Below are 23,882 nucleotides of genomic sequence, written 5' to 3'. Positions count from 1 at the left end.
TGCGCGAAACAGGAAGCAACAAAGTCCATCAAAGTGTCAGTTAACCATTTCCGTTCTTGTATCTTTGTTGCAACCTACCGTGAAACGTACGATACACGTACGGCAACGGTATATGTGGTTCAAAAGAGAACGAAGTACGATCGAATGAAACGTTTTATTTAATTTAGTAGTAGAACTATCGACCGCTACTAAAGTATGAAATTTTCTATCGAGGAAATTGAAGCGCGAATAATAGGACAGAGTTTATAACGCGGTAAGATTTACGAGCTTTAATTCGTCATCGAAATCTGTAATAATGCATCGTTGTAGATCTATGAAAAATGAAAAATTACGTCGTTTTGACTGTCGTTCTGTGGTAGTTCTAGAGTTAGCGTACGCGAAATACCCGAAATTGTACCAAAGAATGGGTACAAACGATCACGTACAAAGTCGTAACGCGGTGAGAGGCAAAGAATTATATTCGTCGGTCGGATGAATCCTGAGCTTAGCGTAGGAGTAACGAAAATGGATGATTCGAGGCAAAGAGTCACTGCTTACCGGACACGTTTTCGGAAGGAGAAGGTGACGATTGGCTGCGGTGAAGGTGTCCAAGCCGATAAGCAAACCGTCGCCTCTGTCGATGTAGTCCGAAGATAATATGCCGACTACGTTCGAGTCATCGTCGACTCTTCGTTTTCCGTTTCGTCGAGCTTGCTTCGCAGCCAGTCTGAAAGGTAAGATCCTCTCATCGATCATATTGCCGTGCCGTGACGACTTTTAAAATCGGGATAGACGCGGCAAGTCGACGATCATTTCGCGAGAAATATCTACGTCGGCTAGTCGTACTCATCGACGAACGTCAGTCGGAATATCCACTGTCAAACTTTTACGAGATAGACGCGCGCCAACATCCGCGCGGATACGACGAGGAAGTTTCTTCAATTTCGTGTGCAGACAAACTTCTAAGCTCGCTTTCGTCTGATATATTGGCTGTATATCTCGTCTTGAAATAAAGTGGAGGACAAAGGGAAGTTTAAAGCAAAAAGACCGTATAAAAGACGTCGCCACTTTGGAGAAAAAGCTGCAATTGACAAGAACAATTAATTACGAATAAACGTAATGATATAGGCGATTGTTACTCTGCTTAAAAATCATTCAGAAATGTGAAATCTGAGGATGAGCAGCTGCACGTAATATGAAAATATATAAAATACTTCAAAGCGTAATATCTGTCACAGTATTCGCTAAGTAGAATAAATCTGTGCCTGGGTGATACTCTTTTAGTCGTATTCATAAAAATATGAATTTGCATAAATATCCGCAGCCTGGTTGTATGCAAATACGCATTTCAAATTTCCTTCTGTCCGCCACCGTTTGTGATAACAAGTTTTTATCGTAGGATCGTATCGATACCTCGGGCAATCGAGCGCCGATGCGCGTGACAAAAGAAACATTTGATTCTGAACGCGGTCGTCGTTCTACCGATTAAACGTCGTTATCGAAATACTGGAGAATCGGATTTGGAGAGGAATCCCCTTTCTTTCGAAAACCCGTTGTTCGGCGGTGGATCGAACGATCGACGTGACTCGAGCACAAAGCGCTCGTTCGAGAGTTATCTAGAATTTGGCCAGCTGTAATTCCCCAGCTGTCGTGAGAACTCGTGTTTCGTTCTCGTTTACGCAAACATCGCGTTAATACGAACGCTTAGCCTTTGGTCATGTTTCACGCCTTTCGACTTCTTTCATCGCCAGTGTTATTATGCTGACCAGGCAAAACCATATAATTAATTTACCAGTGACCTACCTGTATCTCGAAGTGACGAAAGAACCGATGATCGCTATCAGCACGAAGAAACTGCCTCCTATCAGGCCTATCATGCAGATAGGTCCACAAGGTCCTTGAGATGCTATATAAAAAAAAAGAAAAAAAAGAAAGAGTTTAATCCTGTTCTACGAGTTTAATCTCTTAATCTTACTCTTCGGTTAACAAGCAAAAATATTTCTACTATTCGAAAAAAATAGTATAATATACGCGGTAAAAGTTTGTTTATCCGAACTCCGTTTATACGAACCAGTTGTTTTTTTTACCGTCGATTATGCGAACTCTGTGACCGAGCCTTCGTTATTCGACCTACGCTCGAGCGTACTTTCTCTTATACGAACGTGACTTCCGAAGTCGTACGCGTCCGTGTGCTCTATCCGAGCTGATACATAATTGGACACGATCTATGAGGAAATTGTTGTTCAGGCTCGGTTATCCGAACGTCAGCATCTACTATCTCGGGCTAGAAACTGAATAACAGCAGCCGATAGGTGTAGCAAGCGAGCCTCTATTATCGGAAATACTTTCAACCCCGATTGATCCGGATAAACGAAGTTCTACGATACTTAAAAACGCCGGAATCACGCACGTCGACGCGTTGCCGATATTCTTTTGTATTTTCCTGGAACTCGAGAAATTTTGAATAAAACAAGAGGATCGGGTGTAGAACGATCTGTAAAGAACGCAGCGGGGTTAATGCGCGAAGCAACGAGGGTTCAGTGAATGATCGTGGAACCTTTTCGGGCGCCGGTCACCACAATCTCCTCCTCTATGTCTCGCGATTTCCCGCCTTTTCCATCTTTACCCTCCTCTCCGTCCTTTCCCTCCTTGTTGCCTCTGCCAGGATTGTCGTTTTGCGTGCGGAAATGATCCACGTTGCACGTGCATTGCAGCACATCGTTGCACGCGCAAGTTCCCAAGCCGCTCTTGATGCCGCGTCCGTTCTTGTTCATGTGAGCGAAGTGGACGTCCGCTGCAACGTTAAAATTGATTATCGTCGATGGGAGCGTTAGCGAGATGCAAGAGGAGGAATGCAAAAGGTAAAAGAACGAAGCTCACATTCGACGGTGCAATCCTGGGGACAAATGCGAGGATCCAACCGTTCGAGCTCGTCGCACTGGTTATCGGGACAGTGAGACAAATCCGGGGAACAAGTTGGATAGTACTCGGACATTATGGAACCCTGGTTCGGACGTTTGTTCCATCTCCATACGCATTGAGCGGAAAAGTTGCCCTTGCTGAAAATCCGACCGATTGCAACATCGTACGACGAGTTTAGGGGAAGCAGCCAGAGAGAAAGGGGGAAGAGGAGAGGGGCAGGCCAGGGACTGTTAGAATTATTGTTCGTTGAATATCTTGGACGTGTAACCGGTCTGCAGTTATGGTAATGAATTTACGAAGAGAGAAATTCAACGACAGATTGCGCGATTGATAATGACAGGTATGAAGAGAGCATGAGTGTGAAAGAATGTGAGAAGGCGAATGACGTTAGGAGTTAAGAGTAGAATCTATGAGAGGTAGTGTTACATAGTTTTAGAAGAAAGTTCATATATATTTATTATGGAAATATTAAATTCCGCTTGGAGTCGACAGTGGCAAAACTAAAAAGATGTAAATTTCTGAAATTTACGAAGAAAGCCTCGCGAGTCGTTTCGGTGACGTTATAAGGCGACTGACTTATCGCGAGATAATCACGAAATAATCGATTCTTATTAAACGAGATAATCAATGCACCATGCGCGAAAATAGTATAATCCGAAAATAGCGCTAGGAAATAAGACGAGCCAGCGTTATCGCGAAACTAAAGCCAAATTGATAGCTATCATAAACAGTAACTTTGCCCTGTGACGCAAAACTGGCGAAATTCTAACGTATAACGTTTCGCATGATGGAGATTGAAACATAACGCAGAAGCAAATCCGGACATTTTTTAAGTCGTCCCACCGTCGTTGCCAAGCGGCGAAATATTACGGAATATTACGGTACATTAAATTTCTACACGATGTACACGAAAGGAAAGCGATCGTCACCTGTAAAATCCGCTGGCAACTCCGCAACTGGATTCGCAGTCCTCTGGCGTTTCCGCGTTGGCGCACGAATGCAACCGGCCGATCTTGCTATGGTTACACGTGTCTAACTTCGACATCGACACGGCCGATAAATTGATCTTTACGGTTTTCGAAGAGATCGGACGATCTTTCGCGTTCCATTTCACTTTAAGCCTGAAACATCGATCCATAGATCCATCGAATCGTCGATCGAGTCGTCGTACAGATCGATCACGGGTCAACAAGGTTGTCACGTGCCGTGACCACTTACACCAAATTAGCTGGCTCCGTTTTCAGCAGATCCTCGTCAGCGACGTAGATTATACCGCCCTTGTGAGTGATGGCGAACGCGCTCGACCCGTGAACGTTGAAAGTTATCGAGGTGTGCGGTTCGCTGGTTGGTCTCGCGACTCGGGTGTAACGAGGTGCGAGCCGTGCGACTTTCACGATCGAGGGATACGTGAAGGATTGCTGTTTCCCGGATGATATCGGCGACACGGTCGTCGTGGTCGTTCGATGTTCCGGTCCGTAGAAAGTCAGTGTAATGTTCAGCTATCGGTAACAAACGTAAAACGTGCGATATCGTATTGTAGTTTCTTTTTACAGAGATATATGCGTTAGGAGAAGTTTAAGTTATGATATACATAGGTATGTGTAGTTATGTACAGGGTGTTTCGTTTATCTTGTCCACTTTAGTATCTTTGTTACCTTTGCAGATATAAAAAAGTGTATGGAGGTAAAAGTTGTTTGGTTTAGAACGAGGCATATCGCGGTTCGTGTCTTTTTCCCTTGCTAGTTATTTTTTTCTTCCTTTATTTTTTATTCTTTTAAGTTCCCAAGGTCATCGACGATTTTCCAATGATAACGACACATCTTTGTGCGATGTATTTCAAACGTGTAGATATGTCGAGCTTGGAATAACCTCGAGCGGAAAATTCATGGTAATTCGAAGGGAAATAAGAAATTGAATATTTAGTTATTTTTGCCCCGAATTTTCATCAGTTTCCTAAAAATGTTTCGGAAAATATTGTACAATCGCGTGCATTCCCGGGCAAGGAAGTCGAAATTAAACGAAGCGAGATAATAAAAGTAAAAAATGTTCAGCTATCAGAAGCAAGCCTTGCTCTCTTGGTCACTTCATTTGGAAATTCGTTACCTCTTCTATCAAATTCGCAAAGCTGCGCGTGGGTGGCTATGTAAATTGGAATCCAGCATCCTAGAAGTATTTGCCTATGCAGTATTTCGAGACTGGGAGTGACCTTTCACCACGGAATATGAAATTAGAAGGAGTTTTTAGTGGGTAGTCCGCCCAACATCTTAGACAGTGTCGCATAGCTAGTGATTGGATCGATGTCGATATTACGTATTAATAATACTCAATCAATTTGGTACCAAAGTACTCGATATGAGACATCGAAATTTTAGATATCTCTCGGTATGACGCGGTAGTTAGGTTGCGAAAAAGCGCCATGTTGTGCGAAATCGTGTTACACGAAACGAAGAATTAACGCAAAATTGGCGATTAGGTCCCAAAATCAATTAAAAATAAATTAATTTAAAGCATTACGTATTGATATTATTTACGTTAGTTATAGAAAATATCGACTTTTTCTTTGGAAAGCTTGGAGTTGCTACTGCCCTCTAGCGAAAAAATTGCAATTGCCGAGTGCAAAGGATTAATATTCCACGAACTAAAAATGGATTCAAAATTTCGATATTAAAAGCTCCATGCGCAAATCTGAAACGGCGCTCTACAGTGAGATCAGTTATAACGAGACGTGATAAAGTGCACGCGTACCGAGCGAAAATTCAAAGTCGATTTTTTCGAAGACAAAGCCTCGAACGAAAAATTTTTATTCTATATTTTCGACTTCTTTTTTCGCGTAGAATCACCCCCTTTCCGCTTGTACCACCAGTTACCAATCACCATGTATATTATCATATTACACTTGATTGCATCGATTTATTGAGTTTGTCAGATCGTGAATTCGTCCCTGATACGATTTTACTGTAACCATAGTCTAATGAATTTTCCTTTTCTCGCGTGAAAAGACTGGTATCCAGGAATGCTCGCGAAAGTAGAGAAAAATATTCATCGTCGACTGTTCTCGATTACAAATTCGTTTAGCCAATCGAGCGCGAAACAGACGCGGCCATGAGCTGACTCTGACAGGCTAACGCGACACCGAATGAAAAATTGTCAATCCGCGGAAAAAGAAAGCGGTGAAAACGAAATCTCAACCGATTCGTCGAATTTTTCAACTAGTTTTTAGTGGGCGTTTACGCGCGGCTCGGTTAAACGTTGAAATCGGAAGTTCTGCTCGGAGATAATAGGCAGCTTCCGCCCACGCGTCCGCCGCCGTGCAATTTCTCGACGCGGAACGATCCCATTAATTTTCCTTTAATCGGCTCCTCGAAACCGCACCCAGCCAACACTTTCGCAGCCTTTGCTATCTAATTGTTTAACGAGTCGCGATTACGCCAATGGATCCGTGCCAGCTGGGACCAGGAAGATGTTGTTTGATCGCTGCCCTCCTATTTGTTATCGGGAACTCGTTTTCAGATACGAATTCACGGCTGAACATCGGACGTGAATTTGCATCATCGAAATTGCGAAAGAAAAGTTCGAACTAGGTTGGAAACGAGACCGCGCGTATTTCTATCGAGTTTCTCGTTAAGAGCACCTTCATCGACGCGGATGATCGTCTCTAAACCGCGAACATTTAATTCCAATTTCATACTTCTACTAATATAAACGAGGAAACGAATGCAATCGTAAAAATGTATTTCTTGCGATAAGTGTTATGAAAAAGTACTTTGATTTCGATACTTTCTATAGTTTTGCATATATCGTTTCGCACAACTTTAACGCTTAGTTTACCAGGCCCGGTAAAATTTCAATTCAGACCAGCTTCAAATTTAATTTAAAACTGTACATTCATCTAACTTTTGTTCTTCTGTAACTCTTTTACTCATCTAACTTTATGTAAATTCTTATATTAACAAAATTTGTCAAAATTGATTAATCGGGTAATATAAGTACAATCTTAACTTAATCTTAAATTTTGAAACCGTTCGTCCGAGCATCAGCGCAAAAATTTCGCACGAACGCACAAAAATCCGTAGTCTAAGTTTCATTCGGGAAAAAATTTCTCGAATCATCGCTCGCTGCTATTCCACTTTTCCCGAATTTTCTTCTTCGTCTCGCGCCGCAACTTCACTCGCGGCTCTTAAAGAAGTCACGCGTTTCTCTCGTTCGCGCCAGCTATTTGCGATAGACCGAGACTCACCGTGTTTTCTCCGTATCCTGGGATCAGAGACTCGTCCTTCACTTGCAGGATCACGCGATACGGAGACTTTGGCAGAAGAGTGGTTTTTGCGGATATTCCTGTAACGCAGGAAACAGAAATTTATCCGATGCAGACAGATCCTTATCGAGAAAGAAGCGAGGATGATCGAACTGTAGGGAAATACGTAGGACTCGTTCGTAAATATCGACTCACTGGTGAATATGGCGGTGTACGGGATCCCTCTGGGAACTTCGATCGGCAAAGTGTTATGGGAGACGTTAAAGGCGTCGTGAGCGTCTCCGAGCATACGGACGCTGTAGCGATTACTACTTTCCGCATCCGCGTCCTTCAGTATCAGCTTGTTGTCGTCCACCAGTTTGTCGCCCTATCGACACGACACGGATGACAAGATTTTTACGCGAATAGCGAGAAAAATTTCGCCTGTTCGGGCACGGGGACGACGCGAAGGGACGTTAGGAGAAGCGGGAAACGCGGGAGGATAGGCGGCGAAAGTAGAAAAGAGATTCGGGCTTAATCAAGATCAGACCCCGAAGGGGTTTTCCTTCCCGACGATTCTTCGAGACGGTTCCGTTGTCGCGTTCCTCGCTTCCGTGTCTTTTCACGCTGGAAACAATGCCTCGTGATCGCTGCAACAATGCGCCACTGATTAAGTCGACGACTTTTTAAACGATCCGTCGTCCGTTCGTTAACGAGATTTGCCTTCTATCGTCGTAGTGCGTGCACAATGTATGTAGATATATGTGTGTTCAGTGCAACAAGCAGACGCGTAGTGCAGATGTAGGAGCGAGTAACGCGAGCGCAGGAATGCATTTTTCCCGACTATCCAGTCGGATTGTGCGAATCCTCGCATAATCGAATGGAAATATTCCGCAGCTGTTTCCTAATTTTGTAGCATTGACGGGAAACCTTGCAGCACGTCGATTAGCGCACGCGACGACTCACAGTGAACAGCATATTCGACACTGTAAGCTGTTTGCGTTTGATCCGAGAGGAATGTTGACTGGAGCCATCCAAATGGTTCGCGTGATGTGTAACGAAGCGAGTCTTACCGGCGAACGCGCAGAAATTGCCACCAGCGATCTAAACAGAGCGATTTCGATCTCGAGGATCGACCACGCTCCGGAGGTCCTCAGAAATTTGAAAACGAACATTTGCGCCGACTACAGGAGCAAAACGCCAAGTTTATATCGCGATGGTATTCGTGGAAAACTGGCGAAATATCATCGACGACGATGGAGATTACTTCGAGGACCTCTCTTCGTCGCCCACGAATGAAACTCTGATGGTACTCAAAAATGGAGGACAATCCATTCCTACGCCTAATAAACAGCTCGACAGGATCGCGTCACTCACCGCGGTAAATTCCGGAAGAATCACGTCGATCGAGTGATTGCCCTGCGCCATCGGTGGATTGTCGTCCTGATCCAAGACGTCGATATGCAGCGTGTCGATCGGTGCGTACTGCATTCCGGTGATCTCGTCCCACACGATGCACTGAACTTGAACGGCGACTTGCGGTCCGGGGCCTCTGGGCGGCGGACCCAACGCGTCTCTGTCCAGGAACGCGTTCGCGAACAGCGTGTCGTTGGACGTGTAGAAGTATTCCGTGCCTAGAAATTATCGGACGTTCGTACGTTCCCCGCTACTTTTCCACGAACGCTTAACTCGCCTTCCGGGAATTCCAGGAATTAGCGGCTCGTGCACGCGCGCACGCGTTCGATGGATTTATTTCCTCGAGCGGGAGAGTCAGACAGATACACTCCCATTCGTAAGATATTAGGACGCTTACAGGAAACGAGATTAACTTCAAAAACGTTTAAGCTCTGGTCGAAGCCTTTAACAATATTTATTATCCCCTGTGGCTCGACTTGTGTATATCTGGAATTTATTATAAAGACCATGGAATCTCGAGATAAATGAAAAATCGTATATTCGTGGAAAGGTAGAAATCTTATTTCTGCGTATAACGACGTTGAACTTCTGCTCGTTTGTATCCACCGTGTCGTGTCCACTTCGTGATCGTCGCTTTAATCAACCTTGGTAATACATTCGTGCTATTCAAGTTTCTATGATAATTCAACGTTTCATTAAGCTCTCGAACAAACATCTCTGAGCCTCGCGTGTAATAAACGCGCGTGAACTTCTTCGCCGAGGTTAAAGGATTTCTGATCCATATTCATCGCGTTTCTCTCGCCACTCTTGCGAGTAATTTTTACAAATTCATCCCTCTCCACCTCGAATGCAAAACCCCGATCGATCGATCGCTTGATCGATGATTTGAACGAACCATAGCATCCTACGTAAAATCGATAAACGTGCTAATAGTTACGCGTGGGAGCGTATGTCGTTCCTGTTCGAGCGCACAGGGATATTCCTTCTTCCTGTCTAGAAAACGTGATTCTCTATCGCCGAGTTATCGCCGAGACGTGAGGACAAGGATGAAAAGAAAGGGTGACTTGCCGTTCAGTAGCTTGTAGTCGGTTACGTGAAAATTGGAGCAAAGGTCGGTGTAAATGCCAGGTCCGAAGGTACCGATCATCGCGACCGGCTGATTTTCGTATATCCTATACCTGGACGCGTTCCAGAAGCACATGTCCTGAAAACGAAACGACGTTAAACGGTAGAGCGACAGAGTCTCGCGAAATAGACCGTGGAGCGACGATCTAATTACCTGAACGTAGTCCGCGCATTTGATTTCCGTCCCGTTAACACGAGATGGTTCCACCGTGATTTCCAGGACGGCCTCGTTGCTGTCGTCTTCTTTCGCCACAACGACGATCGTATCGAATCCGGTCGCGCCTTGGCAAGCGAGGAAACGAAAGACGCGGTAACGTCTGCGTTCGCAGCGAAACGCTTAGATCGAAGAACATTTGCTACGCTTACCTTTCTTTGGAAAACCGTGCAGTAGCAGGCTGTTCGTCTCGGAATCTATGGAAACTGTCGGTTCGCGGGGCACGGTGACGCGATAGTTCACGCGACTCGGTTCCGTCGAATCGTTTCGAAGAGTCCTCAGCTCGAGCAGCTTCATCTTCCATGAAATGTGTGCATCGTCCCGCGCCAAGTACGGTATCCTTACGGCCAAGTTCGACTGAGGAAAGTAGAGCTCTGGAACAGAGAAGCGGCACCATTTACCGACTCGTTATCTGTACACGTAAATTTCGAGTCGCTGTTTATTACGCGAAACGGCGAGAACTTGTCGTTTTATTATTCTACGCTTAATTGGTATCGTATTCGGAACATAATTCTAGCATGCTTCGTTTCAATGTATATCCTGCAATTTATATGACAATGGTCGTTACGGTTGTTCGTTATCGTATAAGATAATGAATCAAAATTGTGCAACCTGACTAGCGAATGTAATCTCTCGAAGTCACCTATGATCCGACGATAGCATTTAGATTAGGATTCGAGTCGCATCAGTTGTTAAGATCATCGGCGACTTCCATCGCATTGAAACAATGCGTACGAGTATTCTCGTTTTTGCTAGGGTAAGTTTTCTGCGATAATCAGTCTGGTACTCGCGCACAAGGCTCCAATACCGTGAGTACTAGCAGTCCATAGGTAAGTAAGCAAGTATTAGGTCGTCCGAAAAGTTTCTTTCGTTTTATAAGGAAATAATAAATGCACAACATTTTCCGTTTTATATTATTTTATCGAATTACGTATGATCCATTTGTTCTATCAAAATAAAGATCACAACGTTCGACAGATTAGATCGTGTTTCTATAAAGATGCATCACTGTAAAAGACGCGTCTGTAAAAGAAAGACACTTTTCGGACAACCTAACAAGCCTGTTATCGGCGGCGAGACGCTGGTAGCCTGTTTCCGTACTAACAGATTGGATAAGAATGAATTTCTGAACAGTCGATCACGAGGGACGTAGAAAGTTCCAAGTGAGTTCCTAACCACCAGAAATTGAACTAAAGACGATAAATCAACTCGCAGCGATGCCAGCCAAAAAGGGACGACCGACACTCGAACACCATAAGCCATACCTCTCGCACACGAATGCAAGAGTCAGCAATACGACCGAGCCATCGCAGCTCCTGCGATGCAAAATGTTTTCGATCGCAAGACGAAAATAAACGCTTCGTCTTTGGCATTGTAAAGTTCAACGGTGAGGGTTCGCGTACGGTCAACTTCGTGGAAACGACTCGTGTCAAGGTGAGCGCGTTTAATCGATACACAGCAAGTAGTTAAAGTCCTGCTCGGCGAACGCGCTCGGCCGCACGCTCTTGCAGGATAAGGATCGCGATCAAGATCCTCGGCGGTGTTTTCGCGGAACTGCAGTCGCGGTTGCGCGATTCCATACGCGGGCGAGATCCGTTCCTGCAACATCTGCGATTGCACGTGCCGCGTCCACCGTGTTCGCCTCGATCGATACCACACGTTTCGATCGTTCGCGCGACATTTCGCTCTCCTATCGTGCGCCATCTCTACGACCGAACTCTATGGAAATTTTCGAGATGGAGTTTTGGAGTTTCGCGCGTGTAGGAATTTCTAGGCGAGGATCGGCCCGGTAATTTCGAGTCGTGGGAGGAGGACGCGTGTGTATTTCGTGAAAGGGTAAGAAGATATTTCGGTAGGGAAGGCCTCCGGTGATGGCGATGTCGAGGGCGAGGGTACGATATCGAGGGTACGGTGGAAAGACGAACGGTGCGACGGTCACGCGAGAGTCGAGTTAAACGCGCAAAGTATCTGGAACGCAGACTTGCGCGCAGGCACACGCGCTCGCATACGCACACGTCTCTGTATCGTGGCGTCTGTGTTACGCGTTAGGATCTAGCTGCTTGGCGAATGCGCGCACAAAGTCTTTCGCGTTAAGGTGCGTTTAAACGAAGCGCGCGAACGATCCTCTTGTTAGCGAAACTTAAGCGGGAACAGGCGTTCCGTCGCCGTTTAGTTGAATTCGTTCGCTGAATTATTTGAACGCGTTCGTCGCGAAGGATGATAAATCTTTTGATGTCATAAACGAGCTTACGAACGGTTTGCTCGATGATGGTTTAACACGATTTTTAAACGGTGTGGGGCAACAATATTCAAAATATAAAATAGCTGAATATACAATGTGCAACGAGGACTCGCACTTCATTGTATTTATTACGGTATTTACCTACTGATTCGCTAAGTCCAAGTATATTAAGTTTCATCTTTTGGCGGCAATTTTATACGATTATAAAGAGTACAGTAGATCTTTGATCATCCGAGGTGATATGAATCAGGCCTACCTTGAGTAATACGGAATAATTCATTAGTATTCGTAAGTCGTATAATAAAATCATAGAAGACATTTTGATGGCTTAAGGTTGTACGCGTATTTGGGTTTGCATAGGCGTATCGTATGTTGTAGGTGTATTTAATCGATCGAAAGTTTGATTAACAGTTTTCGTGCTAAAATTTCGAGAAAAATGAAGTCGCAGGTGAAGTTGGAAGCACCTTGAATAATACGGAACTCGAATAGCCGAGACTCCATTGTATTATGAAAATGAAGTATGCAAGCTGGTAAAAACGGTTCATTGGAAAATGGGGGTATTACAAATACTTCTTGTAGCTACTGCATTTAGTCAAAAACACCGATGTCTTTTTCTTTAAATTATAGTATAAAAGCAACAATAGCTGTCTGGTATGAATGCTCTGTCTTGAAGCGAGCACGATATATCTTTCGACGGTACCGCAAAATTTTAGTAATTAATTTGTGTCACGAGATGGAAAAGGTTGTAAATCATTGGTACGTTAAACGAGCACGAACGATTTCTATTATCCTCGCTCTACGTGTTGCTGGTCATTTGGTCTAAATGCGGGTTACCTTTGAACTATCGACGATCACCTCGTCGACACGATTTCACTGACACAGAGTTCGCCGACGATGTTTATTTATAGGAATGAAATCATCGACGTTCTCTCTTTGCCGATAATTGCTATATTAATTGTCATATGTCATCGCTAATGGTACATTTGTATCTAAACGTTCATTTCCATGCACGAAAAGATAAAAGGAAATGATAAAAATTACTACGATATTACTATGTACTGTATTGGTACTTTATTAATTAACGTAAATCATGTAGGTAAATATTTACAAATAGCGAGCCACTTGGAAGGAATTTCCACAATTTCTTGATATATTGCCAAAATTACCACCCTGATGTACGTATGCGTGGCCCGTAAAAAATCTAACTTTACCCACGTTCATTTCTGCTTGAAAGAAAATTAGATTTGGATTATCTTGAATCTTTTCAAGGTTAGGGTAGGTTTCACTCCGACCATCCCCCACGCTTTTCAACATCGTATTGCACATAGGTACATAATTCTCTGATACACGTGTGAGTATGTTCGCCGCTATTTGCGAGTTACCTTTCCCGTCGAAAAGTCGTAAGAAGCGAGTTGTATGGCAGTCGTAAGAAATATCAATAGCATAGATTTGAGTAAGGGGAGCGACTGTGCATAACGGACGGTAACGTATGGCGATAAGCGTAATAATTTTCGCCAGAAGACGACGTCGATGAAACGATTGGTCGGTGATTTCGTATGCCGGTTTCGGTGAAATTGTGTCGATGAAATGTTCCTGGCTGATTTGAAAATAGTTCCCTGAACGCGTCTTTAAAAAATTCTTTCAGCGTGCGATCGAAGGTGAACGACGATATCGGATCGTTAAGATCGAAAACGAAATCGGTCGAAAGACGAGAGATCGGTCGTTCTAGTAGATCTCTAGAGGCACGAGATCGTTGTACCTGGAAACCCTATTCGCACATCGAGTTACGATTCCCGAAAACAGAGACACCGTGAATACGATACGCGCAGCCATACAACTCGGCACCCTCTCGGTCGCCGATCTGCAAGAACCTGCCGCGTTCGAGTCGGGCCACCTCGACACCTTAGTTACGTCTTGCGCCCATCGTAAGGCCACCATAGTATCACCATCTCGATATACGCGCCCTCTATTCCTGTAAATTGATTCGCCATCGCGTATACCTGACCAGACGCCTAATTCACCTGAGACTGCCACTTTCTTTCGTTTCCTATTATTTTCTTAGTAGGCAGCACTATATCTTTATTGCTTGGCTTGCGCTAAAATATATTTTATTTATTTACTTATTCATAGCTGTTCCCCTACGGGTTAGGAATTTCCCCATTACTTTTCTCTTTGATATATACTTATGGTTTACTTTTCTAACAACCAAGCTTAACGTTTTTCGTGCCTGACGTTTAGACTCGAAAACTGCTACTCAAATTTCACCTTAGGGCGCATCATTTATATTTTTTATTGTCTATACTTCTTTAACACCTACGTATAATCTCGCAGTCTTTCAATTTCAACAATGTATAGGTCTAAACGGAAACGTACGATATGAAACTCTACAATTTTGCTACGTTATTTTTATCACGTTATTAACATTCGCGATACATGACAAACGTTAATCTCTCGTTTCTTCTTCAGTTTCCTTCGATGCTTCAGTCTCTTCCCTTCACTATCTTTTTTCGATTTCCTACTTTGCCCACTTCCAAATGTTTGTCAGCGTCTTCTGCGAGTTTCTTTCTTCGATTTTCCGTTTTCTCACGATTGTCAGTTTCGTAATACGCGCATCTTCCATCGTCTTTCACGAGTATCTCGTTCGATTTCGCGTCTTCTCGAGCGTGTCCTGATTTTCAGATACTCTTCAGCTCCTCTCACCGGTTTCTTTCTCGTTTCTTCGTTTTCTCGTGCTCACCGATCTTGAAAAAATATCTTCCATCGCCTATCGCTCTCGAACGATGGTGCATCGCCACGACTGAACGTAGACATCGAAAACAGCTCGATCGCGCACACCTGTACAAACATCTCCGCTCGGAAAATTAACAAGTTTCTCATTGTCGCGCGACACTCGCGCGAACGTATCACTCGGCTACCGTCGACCAGTTTCTCCCTCCTCTGCGCCACCCTCGAGCCATTCGACACCTCGGTTTTCCTTCTTTTTCCCTTTTTCGATCACCGACAGCCAGGCCCATTCGTTTTCACGACGCCCGTTTCCACGCGCTATGCCGAATTCGGAAATAGCTTAACTATATTTAGGTGATTTCGACACCCCAACTCGGGGAAAGGTGTGTTGCTCTTACCCGGTAACTTTTAAACGCCGTAACAACGAACTTACGACCTTCTTAATATCTCTCTTCGATATTTATCGGCTTTTCCGAAAAAGAGACGAGAAGATCGGGGCAAACGAACGGGGAAAGCGCGTCGAGACGAAAGCGTTCACTTTTAAAACGTAGCCGTCGTCGCCTGTCTCTTCGCGCTTATCCTTCGCTCGATCTCGAAAGAGAAATTCGTTAAAGTCGAATTTACACCTTTTCGCTCTGGACGAACATCGTGGATGATTCGTCGAGAAACATTTTCGTCCGCGTTTCGCCCGAAAAACGAACGAAGCAGCGAACAAAGTAGGGCCAACTTTGCCTTGGATATCTCAAACGAATATATGAATACACCAGCTCTCGTTTTTTACATTCAATTATAATGTAATTTACATATCTTCGCTTAATCTATCGAAAAATATCGCTTTCCTTCAAAGTGATCATCCTGAGTGGTCACCTTGAACGAGATAGCTCCTCGTCTTTCACGTTCGAGTCAAATTTACACCTTTTCATTTTGGATTTCCATGAGCATCGGGTGATCCACATTGGACATTCACAGCGGCTATGAAAATGAAAGATGAAAACCGGCGGAATATTCCTATCAGTTGATTCACCCAAGGTGGATACCTCTACCTTGTTTACATTATTCGGCGGTCACTTTGGACGAAGCGCGAATGAAAACAAGGTTTTTCGACGAATCAGCCACGACGATGATCCAAATTGGAAATATGCAAATTCGGCTTCGCTGCGGACCAGGCACCCACGATGGTCATCCGAAGTAAAAACTGTACCGAATTTACGTCGTTTCACTCTGGAAGAAAGATACTTTTATCCTCGTTCCATTCGCGTATAAAACAAAAATTTAAACAGCGTTCGTCCACCTGGTTCCTTCGGCTCCTAAATTCGGCTTTAAGCTTCTTCCGACTTTTCCAACCCGGTAACGTCGTTGCGCAACCGGCGCGGCTATATCCGTCGATCGAAATCTCGACCGAAATCTTGAATGAAAATCACGCGAGAATAAAGCCTTCCTTCCATTTGCTTCGAGAGCGACGTTGTGAAAGGACGCAGGTCGTCCTTCGAGTATGTATACACGTAGCCACGTATCGACCGTTTCTTTAATTCACCCCTTTGTGGTTCGTTGACGGCGCTCGTGAACGAGTTTCGCCTGGAACTCGAAACATAACGCGACGCAACGTAACGCAAGCGCGTCGTGCCAATTTTACCGGCAATAAGGCGTCGAACGGTTAATCAAAGTTACGGTAAACACGGCCTACTTTTTAAGGGGCGATTACCTCGTAACCAGCGCTTCGATTTCATTTCTTAGATCCGCTGCGAACAAAAGCGATTTTTCCTTTTCTTCTGTTATCCTTCGTCTTTCGTTCGTGTTCTCGTCCCGTCTCTTTTGGCTCTTTTTCGTTAACTTTCGCCCTCGTCTAGTTTCCCGATCGTAGATTGCTTCTTTGAAATATTCTCTGTACAGTCTACCATACATTCATCTTCTATCGACGTCATTTCGTTCGTATTTCGCGTCAAAACGAAAATAGATTCGTTTCATTTGTTTCACTTTCACGGTTAACAAATTTTTCCGGTTCCCAGCTATAGGATTAATGGTTCTTTTTCTCTCGTACATCGGTCGTAGGTATCGTTTACACGATTTAATTCTGAACAATGAAAAACTCGTTTTACCTTTTTCTGACTTCGCGTACAGTTCCGTACCGTTAGTCGCATTAATATTCGGACGCATAACTATCTGTACAGTTGTGGCTTTGTTTAAATATCGTGTGGATTATTCGACGAAGATACGAAGCCATTTATCATAGCTTAAAAATTCGTAGATAATTTCTCCCTAAAAATAACGTTTCACTTTCCCATAGATTTTGAAGAGAAAATTGTCTCATTTTCACGTGTTACCAGTATTCAAGAAAAGATACCAATCTCGATAACAGACAGCTTGTAATTTATCACGGAGGAAAGCATAGAGGTTCTCGCGAAATTGTACAATTGTTAACAGCAATCGTAGCAGATATTATTCGAAGCTATAATGAAGAAGATCGCGTGGAATTTAAGAAAGAAAAGGAAAAGGACAATCTCCTCTCTGTTAAAGATCTATTCAATATACCTATACAATTAAAAACGTTATCGTTAGGAAGGAATTGTTTAAGCATTTTCAAGCTATAATAAATGGTTCGTATTTCCGTAGAATAAACAGCAGGATACTTAAATCGTTCTTTCTCGTACAAAGCAACCAATACAAAGATAACGGCGCGCGTTCGTCACACAATATAAATGCTACCAACTATATGTAATCGCTTCATAATACCTTGAAATACCTATCGTTTGCATAATTTTAAATATTTTCCTTCCATTAAATCGAACGAAAATATATCGAACGAAATTGTCAGTGCCAACGTACAATTTGCAACTTGCAACTTCTAACAAAACGGATCGTCTCGATTCGTTAAACGGAGGGCAGGTACGTTGCGAGCTCGTCAAACGCGTGGACGAGTAGTCGCGTTGCACGTTGAAATTGACCGTGTGTCAGTAGCGTTATATTCTTATTAACTCGGATGGTGTACACGATTCGATAGCACATAGTTCTGGCGATAATACGCTACAAACGCGTACTGGAAAGCGACGTTGACAACGGCTAACTAAACGGCCGTATGGCGTTTCTGTTTGCTCTGTATAATGCTACGGATGCAACGTGGAAACGATACAACGTGTAACGAGCCACGGTGACTAATTTCTTGTTCATTTTTACCTCATATTTCATTCATCGATCCGGCTGCTTTTCTTATTTTACGACTGGCTTTTTTTTTCATACCATGTAGATTTCTAGACGATATGACGCGTGTTTTCAAATCGCGCGTTCGATCGCGACCTACTATCGATTCCAGTCGTTATCGACGTTGTACGACCGGTTTCGATTCGAATAACAGCGTAGATACGAGTGATCGATGAACCATAATTACGATACCCGCGAGTAATCGCGCGTTTAGACTTCCAACGATCGAGCGGAATGCAGCTTAATAATTCAATGAAATTTAATAATACGAAAGTGTAAAGGAGAGTTCTTTTCGCCGATCGCTCGGCGAATCGGAAACCGAACATCCTTTGTGCTCCAAGAATCGCCCCGAGACGCTCGCGCGATTGTTCGTACCGTGGAAAGGGCGAGCCAATGGTTTCACCAACCATTCCTCCAAATGTTTGCTTTTACAAATGGACGTTGAACATATTAAATTAGAAATAATATTGAAACGTTCGATGGATTCTCCGAATCAAGAAACACTTCAGCGTTTCAAATAAAAGCAACGATTTGGAAACCATTCGGATTCGGATGGAATCGTGTAGAGTAGATTTCCTAAGAGATATATTTTACGATCTCGAGTATTTAACGCTAGAACTACCGATACTTAACACGAAGCTATTTCTACCAAAACCAGCCAAATTAATTGGTCTTTAAAAAATACGAAATAATGGAATATTTTTATATTTATTGATTACAGAAGAAACTCCATGTTACGTAGTACATTTTTGGTATTAATAATCCAGCTGGGACCTAAACGAGGGTTGACATATTTATAAAATTGTAGAACCCGTCATTTTGATTGCTGTGGTATCTCTAGTGTTAGCATCTAGCGATCTAGCGATCGATCCGGAACTTTCCTCATAACTGATATCGTCGACAAGTTGTACAAAACGAGGAAACTAATTAATTGTGGGTCGATAAACAGATTGCAGCACCCTTTTACACTTTGACAAGTACCAGTCATTTCGACTGCTATCGATACGACTAGTCTTAATACAACGTTATTTTCAGTTTAAATACATAAAAAACAAAATGAAATTCGTTATGTTATTCTTTTAGTTATCATTGCGAAAATCATTATAACATTGCGGAAAAAATATATAACACGAAGCAGGAATTTAAAAATAAAATTATAAAACCAATCAATTTGGCCGGTGTGGTAGTTCTAGTGTTAATTACGATTTATATTTCGTTGTAACTCCGCCAAGATTAAATCGCATGTATGAAATAACGAGACAAAATCACGAATCTACCTTGCGAGGTCATCGGTGTGTTCTTGAAGTCAAAAAGCAAATTTTCCATCCTACTTTGTTTTTTCGTCCTTTTAACAGTTACCCACGAACATACCGATGTTATCGTCGGATTGTCAAATTCAGCAAAGCAATTCACTGGGGGCGTGAACTTCCTTCGCCACTCTATATATTTTCTCTTAAACTAAAACGCAGAGAAAATTCTCCGAAACGGGTTCGACGTTCACACGATCATTGTAATAATCGCGTTAATTTTTTACCCCGCGAAATTTCGTTTGTCTATAACAGGCGAGCCAACCCGTTTACAACGAAATAAATAAATGGTAGAAAACGAGGAAACTCGCGATCGCAATTGTAATTTCTTCATCGTTCATCGTTGTCACGGGTCCGAGCGAAGATTAAATGGAAACAGCTATCGATCATTCTGAATGCTCGTTTTAATCTCCGCGAACGTCCACCGGCATTCGTCGCGAAGGCATAGAGCGTTCTCAGATCATCCGAATATTCCATTTATTAGGTTGTCCGGAAAGTTTCTTTCGTTTTATGAGGAAATAATAGACGCACAACGTTTATTTGTTTTATATTATTTCGTTGAATTACGTACGATCCATTTTGTTCTATCGAGACAAACATCGCGACATTTCACACATTTGGTTTCGCGTTTGTATGTTTGCGAAAGAAAGACACTTTTCGGACAACCTAATACAATCGACCGAACGATCGCCAAGCGGCAAACGAACGTTTTCTTTACGCTTCCATCTTATTAAACGTAACTCGCTCGTTCGTTTTACAAAACGTTGTTAAGCCGGAAGAACGAGGCATTCGTCGCTCGGTTGGCGCGAACGCAAAGACTATGATTGTGGCGTGTTGTCAGTAGCGCTCCTCGATCATTCGACCGACGGAAGAGAAGCAAGAAGGTTTTCATCGCACCACGCAGTATCAACGATACACGGACATCGTCTCTTTGACGAGCTGATCTCCGCTATGAGCGAAGACTAAAGCGAAACGCAGAGAAGAAGGACGCTACGCGATACGTCGGATACATGCTCGATCCCTGATGCTTACGAAGATGGAAACGAGTATTAGCATATACGTAGGATACCGTGACCGTACGAAAAGGACGCTCGCTCTTCTCGTTTAGACTTTCAAATTAGAGGTATTCGTCCCGTTAATCGTCTCGTCGCTTGCCATGGAAATAACCGACTATGGAAAAACGCGTCAACGAACGGGCGGCGAAAAAGGAGAAAAAGGGTAGCTGGGTAGATAGGTAGGTAGAGTCGGTACAGCAACGAGAAGGTACGTTCGTTGTAATTTCAATGGCGTGCCTGCTCCTACCGTTCTTGTACTCGTTAACGACTCGTAACACGTATCACGATGCGTCTTGGTTCGCGTTTACGAGACACTTAAAAGTTGATCTCACGAGTGCGACTTTTAATTCCATCGGCGATCGCACCTACGCCGTAACCGTCGTCGTAAATTGCCATTTTCGAAAAAGTTGGCGGACTTGGAGGAAGCTACTGGCGAAACGATTGCTTCCTCTTCTTGCCGTTATAGTATTTGGGTTATGGGGTGTGGCATACCCGTGGGATTCTCACTCACGGTTCACCTACATACGCTTAATGTTTTTCCTAGTAAACCTTAAATTAAATTACAACGTTAACGAATTACGCGTGAAACACGCGCGGCGACTAGGTCGATCCACCTTCGCCGTGTTCCCATTGTTTCCATCGCGCGTCCGTGCTTCTCCCATTAACCTTTTCGTCGCAGGTTTGGACTAAACGAGCAAGAAACGTCGAGCCAAACTCGCTGTTTTACCTCGTTTAGATCGGAACTCAGTTAGACGAGAGAGACACGTTCGGTGCGTTCTTTGGAATTTCTTGCGATATTCGGCGATCCTCGATTCTCAGAATTATTCTCGGCGATCAAATTTTCACTAGTTTCTGAAATTCATATACAGAACGGAGCGTGTAACAGGGTGCGGTAGAACGTGTCAGGCTCGCAGCATCGACCTGAGCATACATCTAAATACAACGAAGAACGTTCATTTAAATATGTACTCTTTCTTCGTGAGACACAACTTTACGAGATCTTCGTTTATAAGATGCAACGAATTTTCTATTTGATTTTGTTCGTCTAATCAAAACTCCGCGGAAGATGCTCAAAATCACCCCATCTTGCATTTGAAGAAGGTAGAGTCCATAGACGTCTTAGAACTGATAATGGATCCTCTTACGTTCCGAATGATTTCTAGTTTTCTTGAAACTTGTTGAAAAGCTTAGTCGATTCTGAATCTAAGTATCTCGACATTTTCAACAAGCGTTGCTACGCGATAGATTTCAAGTGTCTCTACAAGTAAAAGTCCAATAGAGCTTAAGTTCGAGGAAAGGGCAGGCCATGGCCGTAGAAGCTGCACGTGCGGTACATTTATTTGGAAAGCGTTGATTGAAAAGGAGCTTGCCTGATAAACGACAAAGACAAATAAAGTACACGTTTGCACGAACTTCTTTCGTTGCTTTTAGGTGTACGATTAGCTGCCGAAGTGGGGCCCGCGTGTTCTGTTACGCTCTGTGTGGTCAGTGGAAATAAAATCAATTAAATTATCGTCACGCGTGCGTGAAGATAGTCTTCGTTTTAAAAAGTAGATTGAAAGTCGCACATCGCTAGTTTCTTTTCGTCATTTAAATCGAACGAAACATCTGCGAGCCTGTTCCATGAATTCGTCGCTGCTTTCGCGGTTAAAAGAAACGAATAAACATTCTTCGGCTATTCTTTAGAATGCTGTAAAGGTGCGTTCAAACTATCAATATTTATTGGCAATACTTCGAGGTTCTCAACATTCTCCTAATATCGGCAATATCGCACTGACGATATACATATATATCGATGGTTTTTACGTATGATAACGTCGCAGACTTGGAAATATCAGCAACGAATATCGATATTGCGAACGCAACTTTAGAGCACTTGGGCGAATTCTTTGTGCGGAATTTCATTTTACTAAAACGAGCGACGAACGGGCACTCGCACGCTCGATCTAAACGCACCTTAACGCGTTCACCGCGTCTCGCACAATAGCCGTCTTTGTATCGCGAAACTTTGCGTATATAACCGATATGAACATTATGAAATACTCTTTCATAATTTCAGGAATTTTATTTCGCCTGGTTGGTTCGAGTCGATGGCATACGCAATCCGAAGGTATGCGGCGAGTTGGATTCGCGTGGCACACGCGGCGAATGTTTTAAACCGATCGCGATCGAAATTCCGATGTACGATACCTCATCGTACGATCATCGTCTACGTTGTATCATGTGCAAACAAAGGACCTTGATAGACCATGTACCGCCAGGATTACGGAGAACAAAGGCCAAAGCATAAAGAGCGTAGCGACGGAACTTGCTTCCGTCGATAACGAATTACGCGCATCGAATAGGATCGAATCGGCCAGCGACGAACCGTAAAGTGTACAACGCGTACCGAAACGCAATGCACCTGGTAAATACCAAGTACAAAGGTACTCGGCGATCGGTGTTTGCTCGAGCAACTCGGAGAAACCTTTTGCCTTTTGGTGGATCGAAGCTCGGCCGAGTAGCTAACGTTTGGAGGAACGTTAGTAATCCCTTTGTCATCGCGCTGATGCGCAACCGTTGCTCCCATTTCGATGAAAACGTATTTCGCTAACGAGTCGACTGACAGGTATATCAGGTTGTCCGAAAAGTTTCTTTCGTTTCATAAGGCGATAATAGAAGAAGAACAATTTCTGTTTTATATTATTTTATCTAATTAGGTATGATCCATTTCGTTATATTTCCATTATTACGTTCGTACATATAATAAACTAATATAATAAAGTAATATAAAACAAAAAACATTGTGCGTCTATTATTTCCTTACAAAACGAAAGAAACTTTCCGGACAAGCAGATTACGGCAGCACAGAAATTACGGAAATTAGGAAATTCACGCAAGTTCCGATCGTTTACTTCACTCGGGATTTTTGATTTTGCGTTCGCGCTACGTTCGTTGTGAACGTCACGATCTTTCTTGGAGATCCGACGCCCCCAACTCTGTCCTCCCTTTCTTTCTTTCTGGCCGGTCTTCTACCTTTCCCCCTCTTGTTCTGATTACGAATTGGTAGTCAGGGTGCGAGGGTTGCTTTTAAGGTCGGCGTTGATTAACGATTTCGTAGCTGCACGCGATGTTAGCGGTTCGTCGATTTCATCGTTCACCGACAACTTTACCATCGTTGCCACTTTGCCCGACGCCCGTGCTGCTGAAAAAGTCGGAAACTCTCTTCTTTCTTGCTCTCGTCGTTTGCAACGATCGCTCGCGTTACATGGACGTAGTATTTTTGGCTGGTAAACCACGGCGAACGACAAACGAACGGTTAATGGTGTTCGTTCGAAGAGACACGGTCGATTGCTGGCGCAAGCATAAGCAGCCATAGATTGGCGCGTGCATGCGGGTCGCGAGTCTCGAACGTTAATCGGCCGCGTGCACCGGTCTCGGAATTAACGCGGAATTGAGTGCAGATAACTCCACGTTGGTATTATGGCGT

General features: G+C 43.6%; 1 protein-coding gene across 2 annotated transcripts in view; it reads right to left on the bottom strand.

Annotated features, from left to right (window-relative positions):
- The window catches only part of LOC100652108 (proto-oncogene tyrosine-protein kinase receptor Ret), a 32,794-nt gene that overhangs the window by 5,752 nt on the left and 3,160 nt on the right, over nucleotides 1–23,882 (bottom strand). Inside the window, exons 2-13 of one of the 2 annotated variants that reach the window (XM_003394074.4) lie at nucleotides 10,043–10,264; nucleotides 9,831–9,958; nucleotides 9,620–9,755; nucleotides 8,513–8,769; nucleotides 7,352–7,523; nucleotides 7,139–7,236; nucleotides 4,120–4,400; nucleotides 3,831–4,022; nucleotides 2,860–3,038; nucleotides 2,537–2,773; nucleotides 1,783–1,885; nucleotides 538–706 (exon numbers count right to left, since the gene is read on the bottom strand). In XM_003394074.4, coding sequence (XP_003394122.2) covers nucleotides 538–706; nucleotides 1,783–1,885; nucleotides 2,537–2,773; nucleotides 2,860–3,038; nucleotides 3,831–4,022; nucleotides 4,120–4,400; nucleotides 7,139–7,236; nucleotides 7,352–7,523; nucleotides 8,513–8,769; nucleotides 9,620–9,755; nucleotides 9,831–9,958; nucleotides 10,043–10,264 — 2,174 coding nt within the window. The remainder of the gene's footprint in view (nucleotides 1–537; nucleotides 707–1,782; nucleotides 1,886–2,536; nucleotides 2,774–2,859; nucleotides 3,039–3,830; nucleotides 4,023–4,119; nucleotides 4,401–7,138; nucleotides 7,237–7,351; nucleotides 7,524–8,512; nucleotides 8,770–9,619; nucleotides 9,756–9,830; nucleotides 9,959–10,042; nucleotides 10,265–23,882) is intronic. The other variant, XM_012320494.3, reaches the window with a different exon arrangement.

This window comes from Bombus terrestris, chromosome 3 (genome assembly GCF_910591885.1).
Source record: "Bombus terrestris chromosome 3, iyBomTerr1.2, whole genome shotgun sequence".
Taxonomy (NCBI): Eukaryota; Metazoa; Arthropoda; class Insecta; order Hymenoptera; family Apidae; genus Bombus; species Bombus terrestris.
Note: the sequence above shows the minus strand (reverse complement) of the source record. Positions and strands in the feature narration are given on the sequence as shown.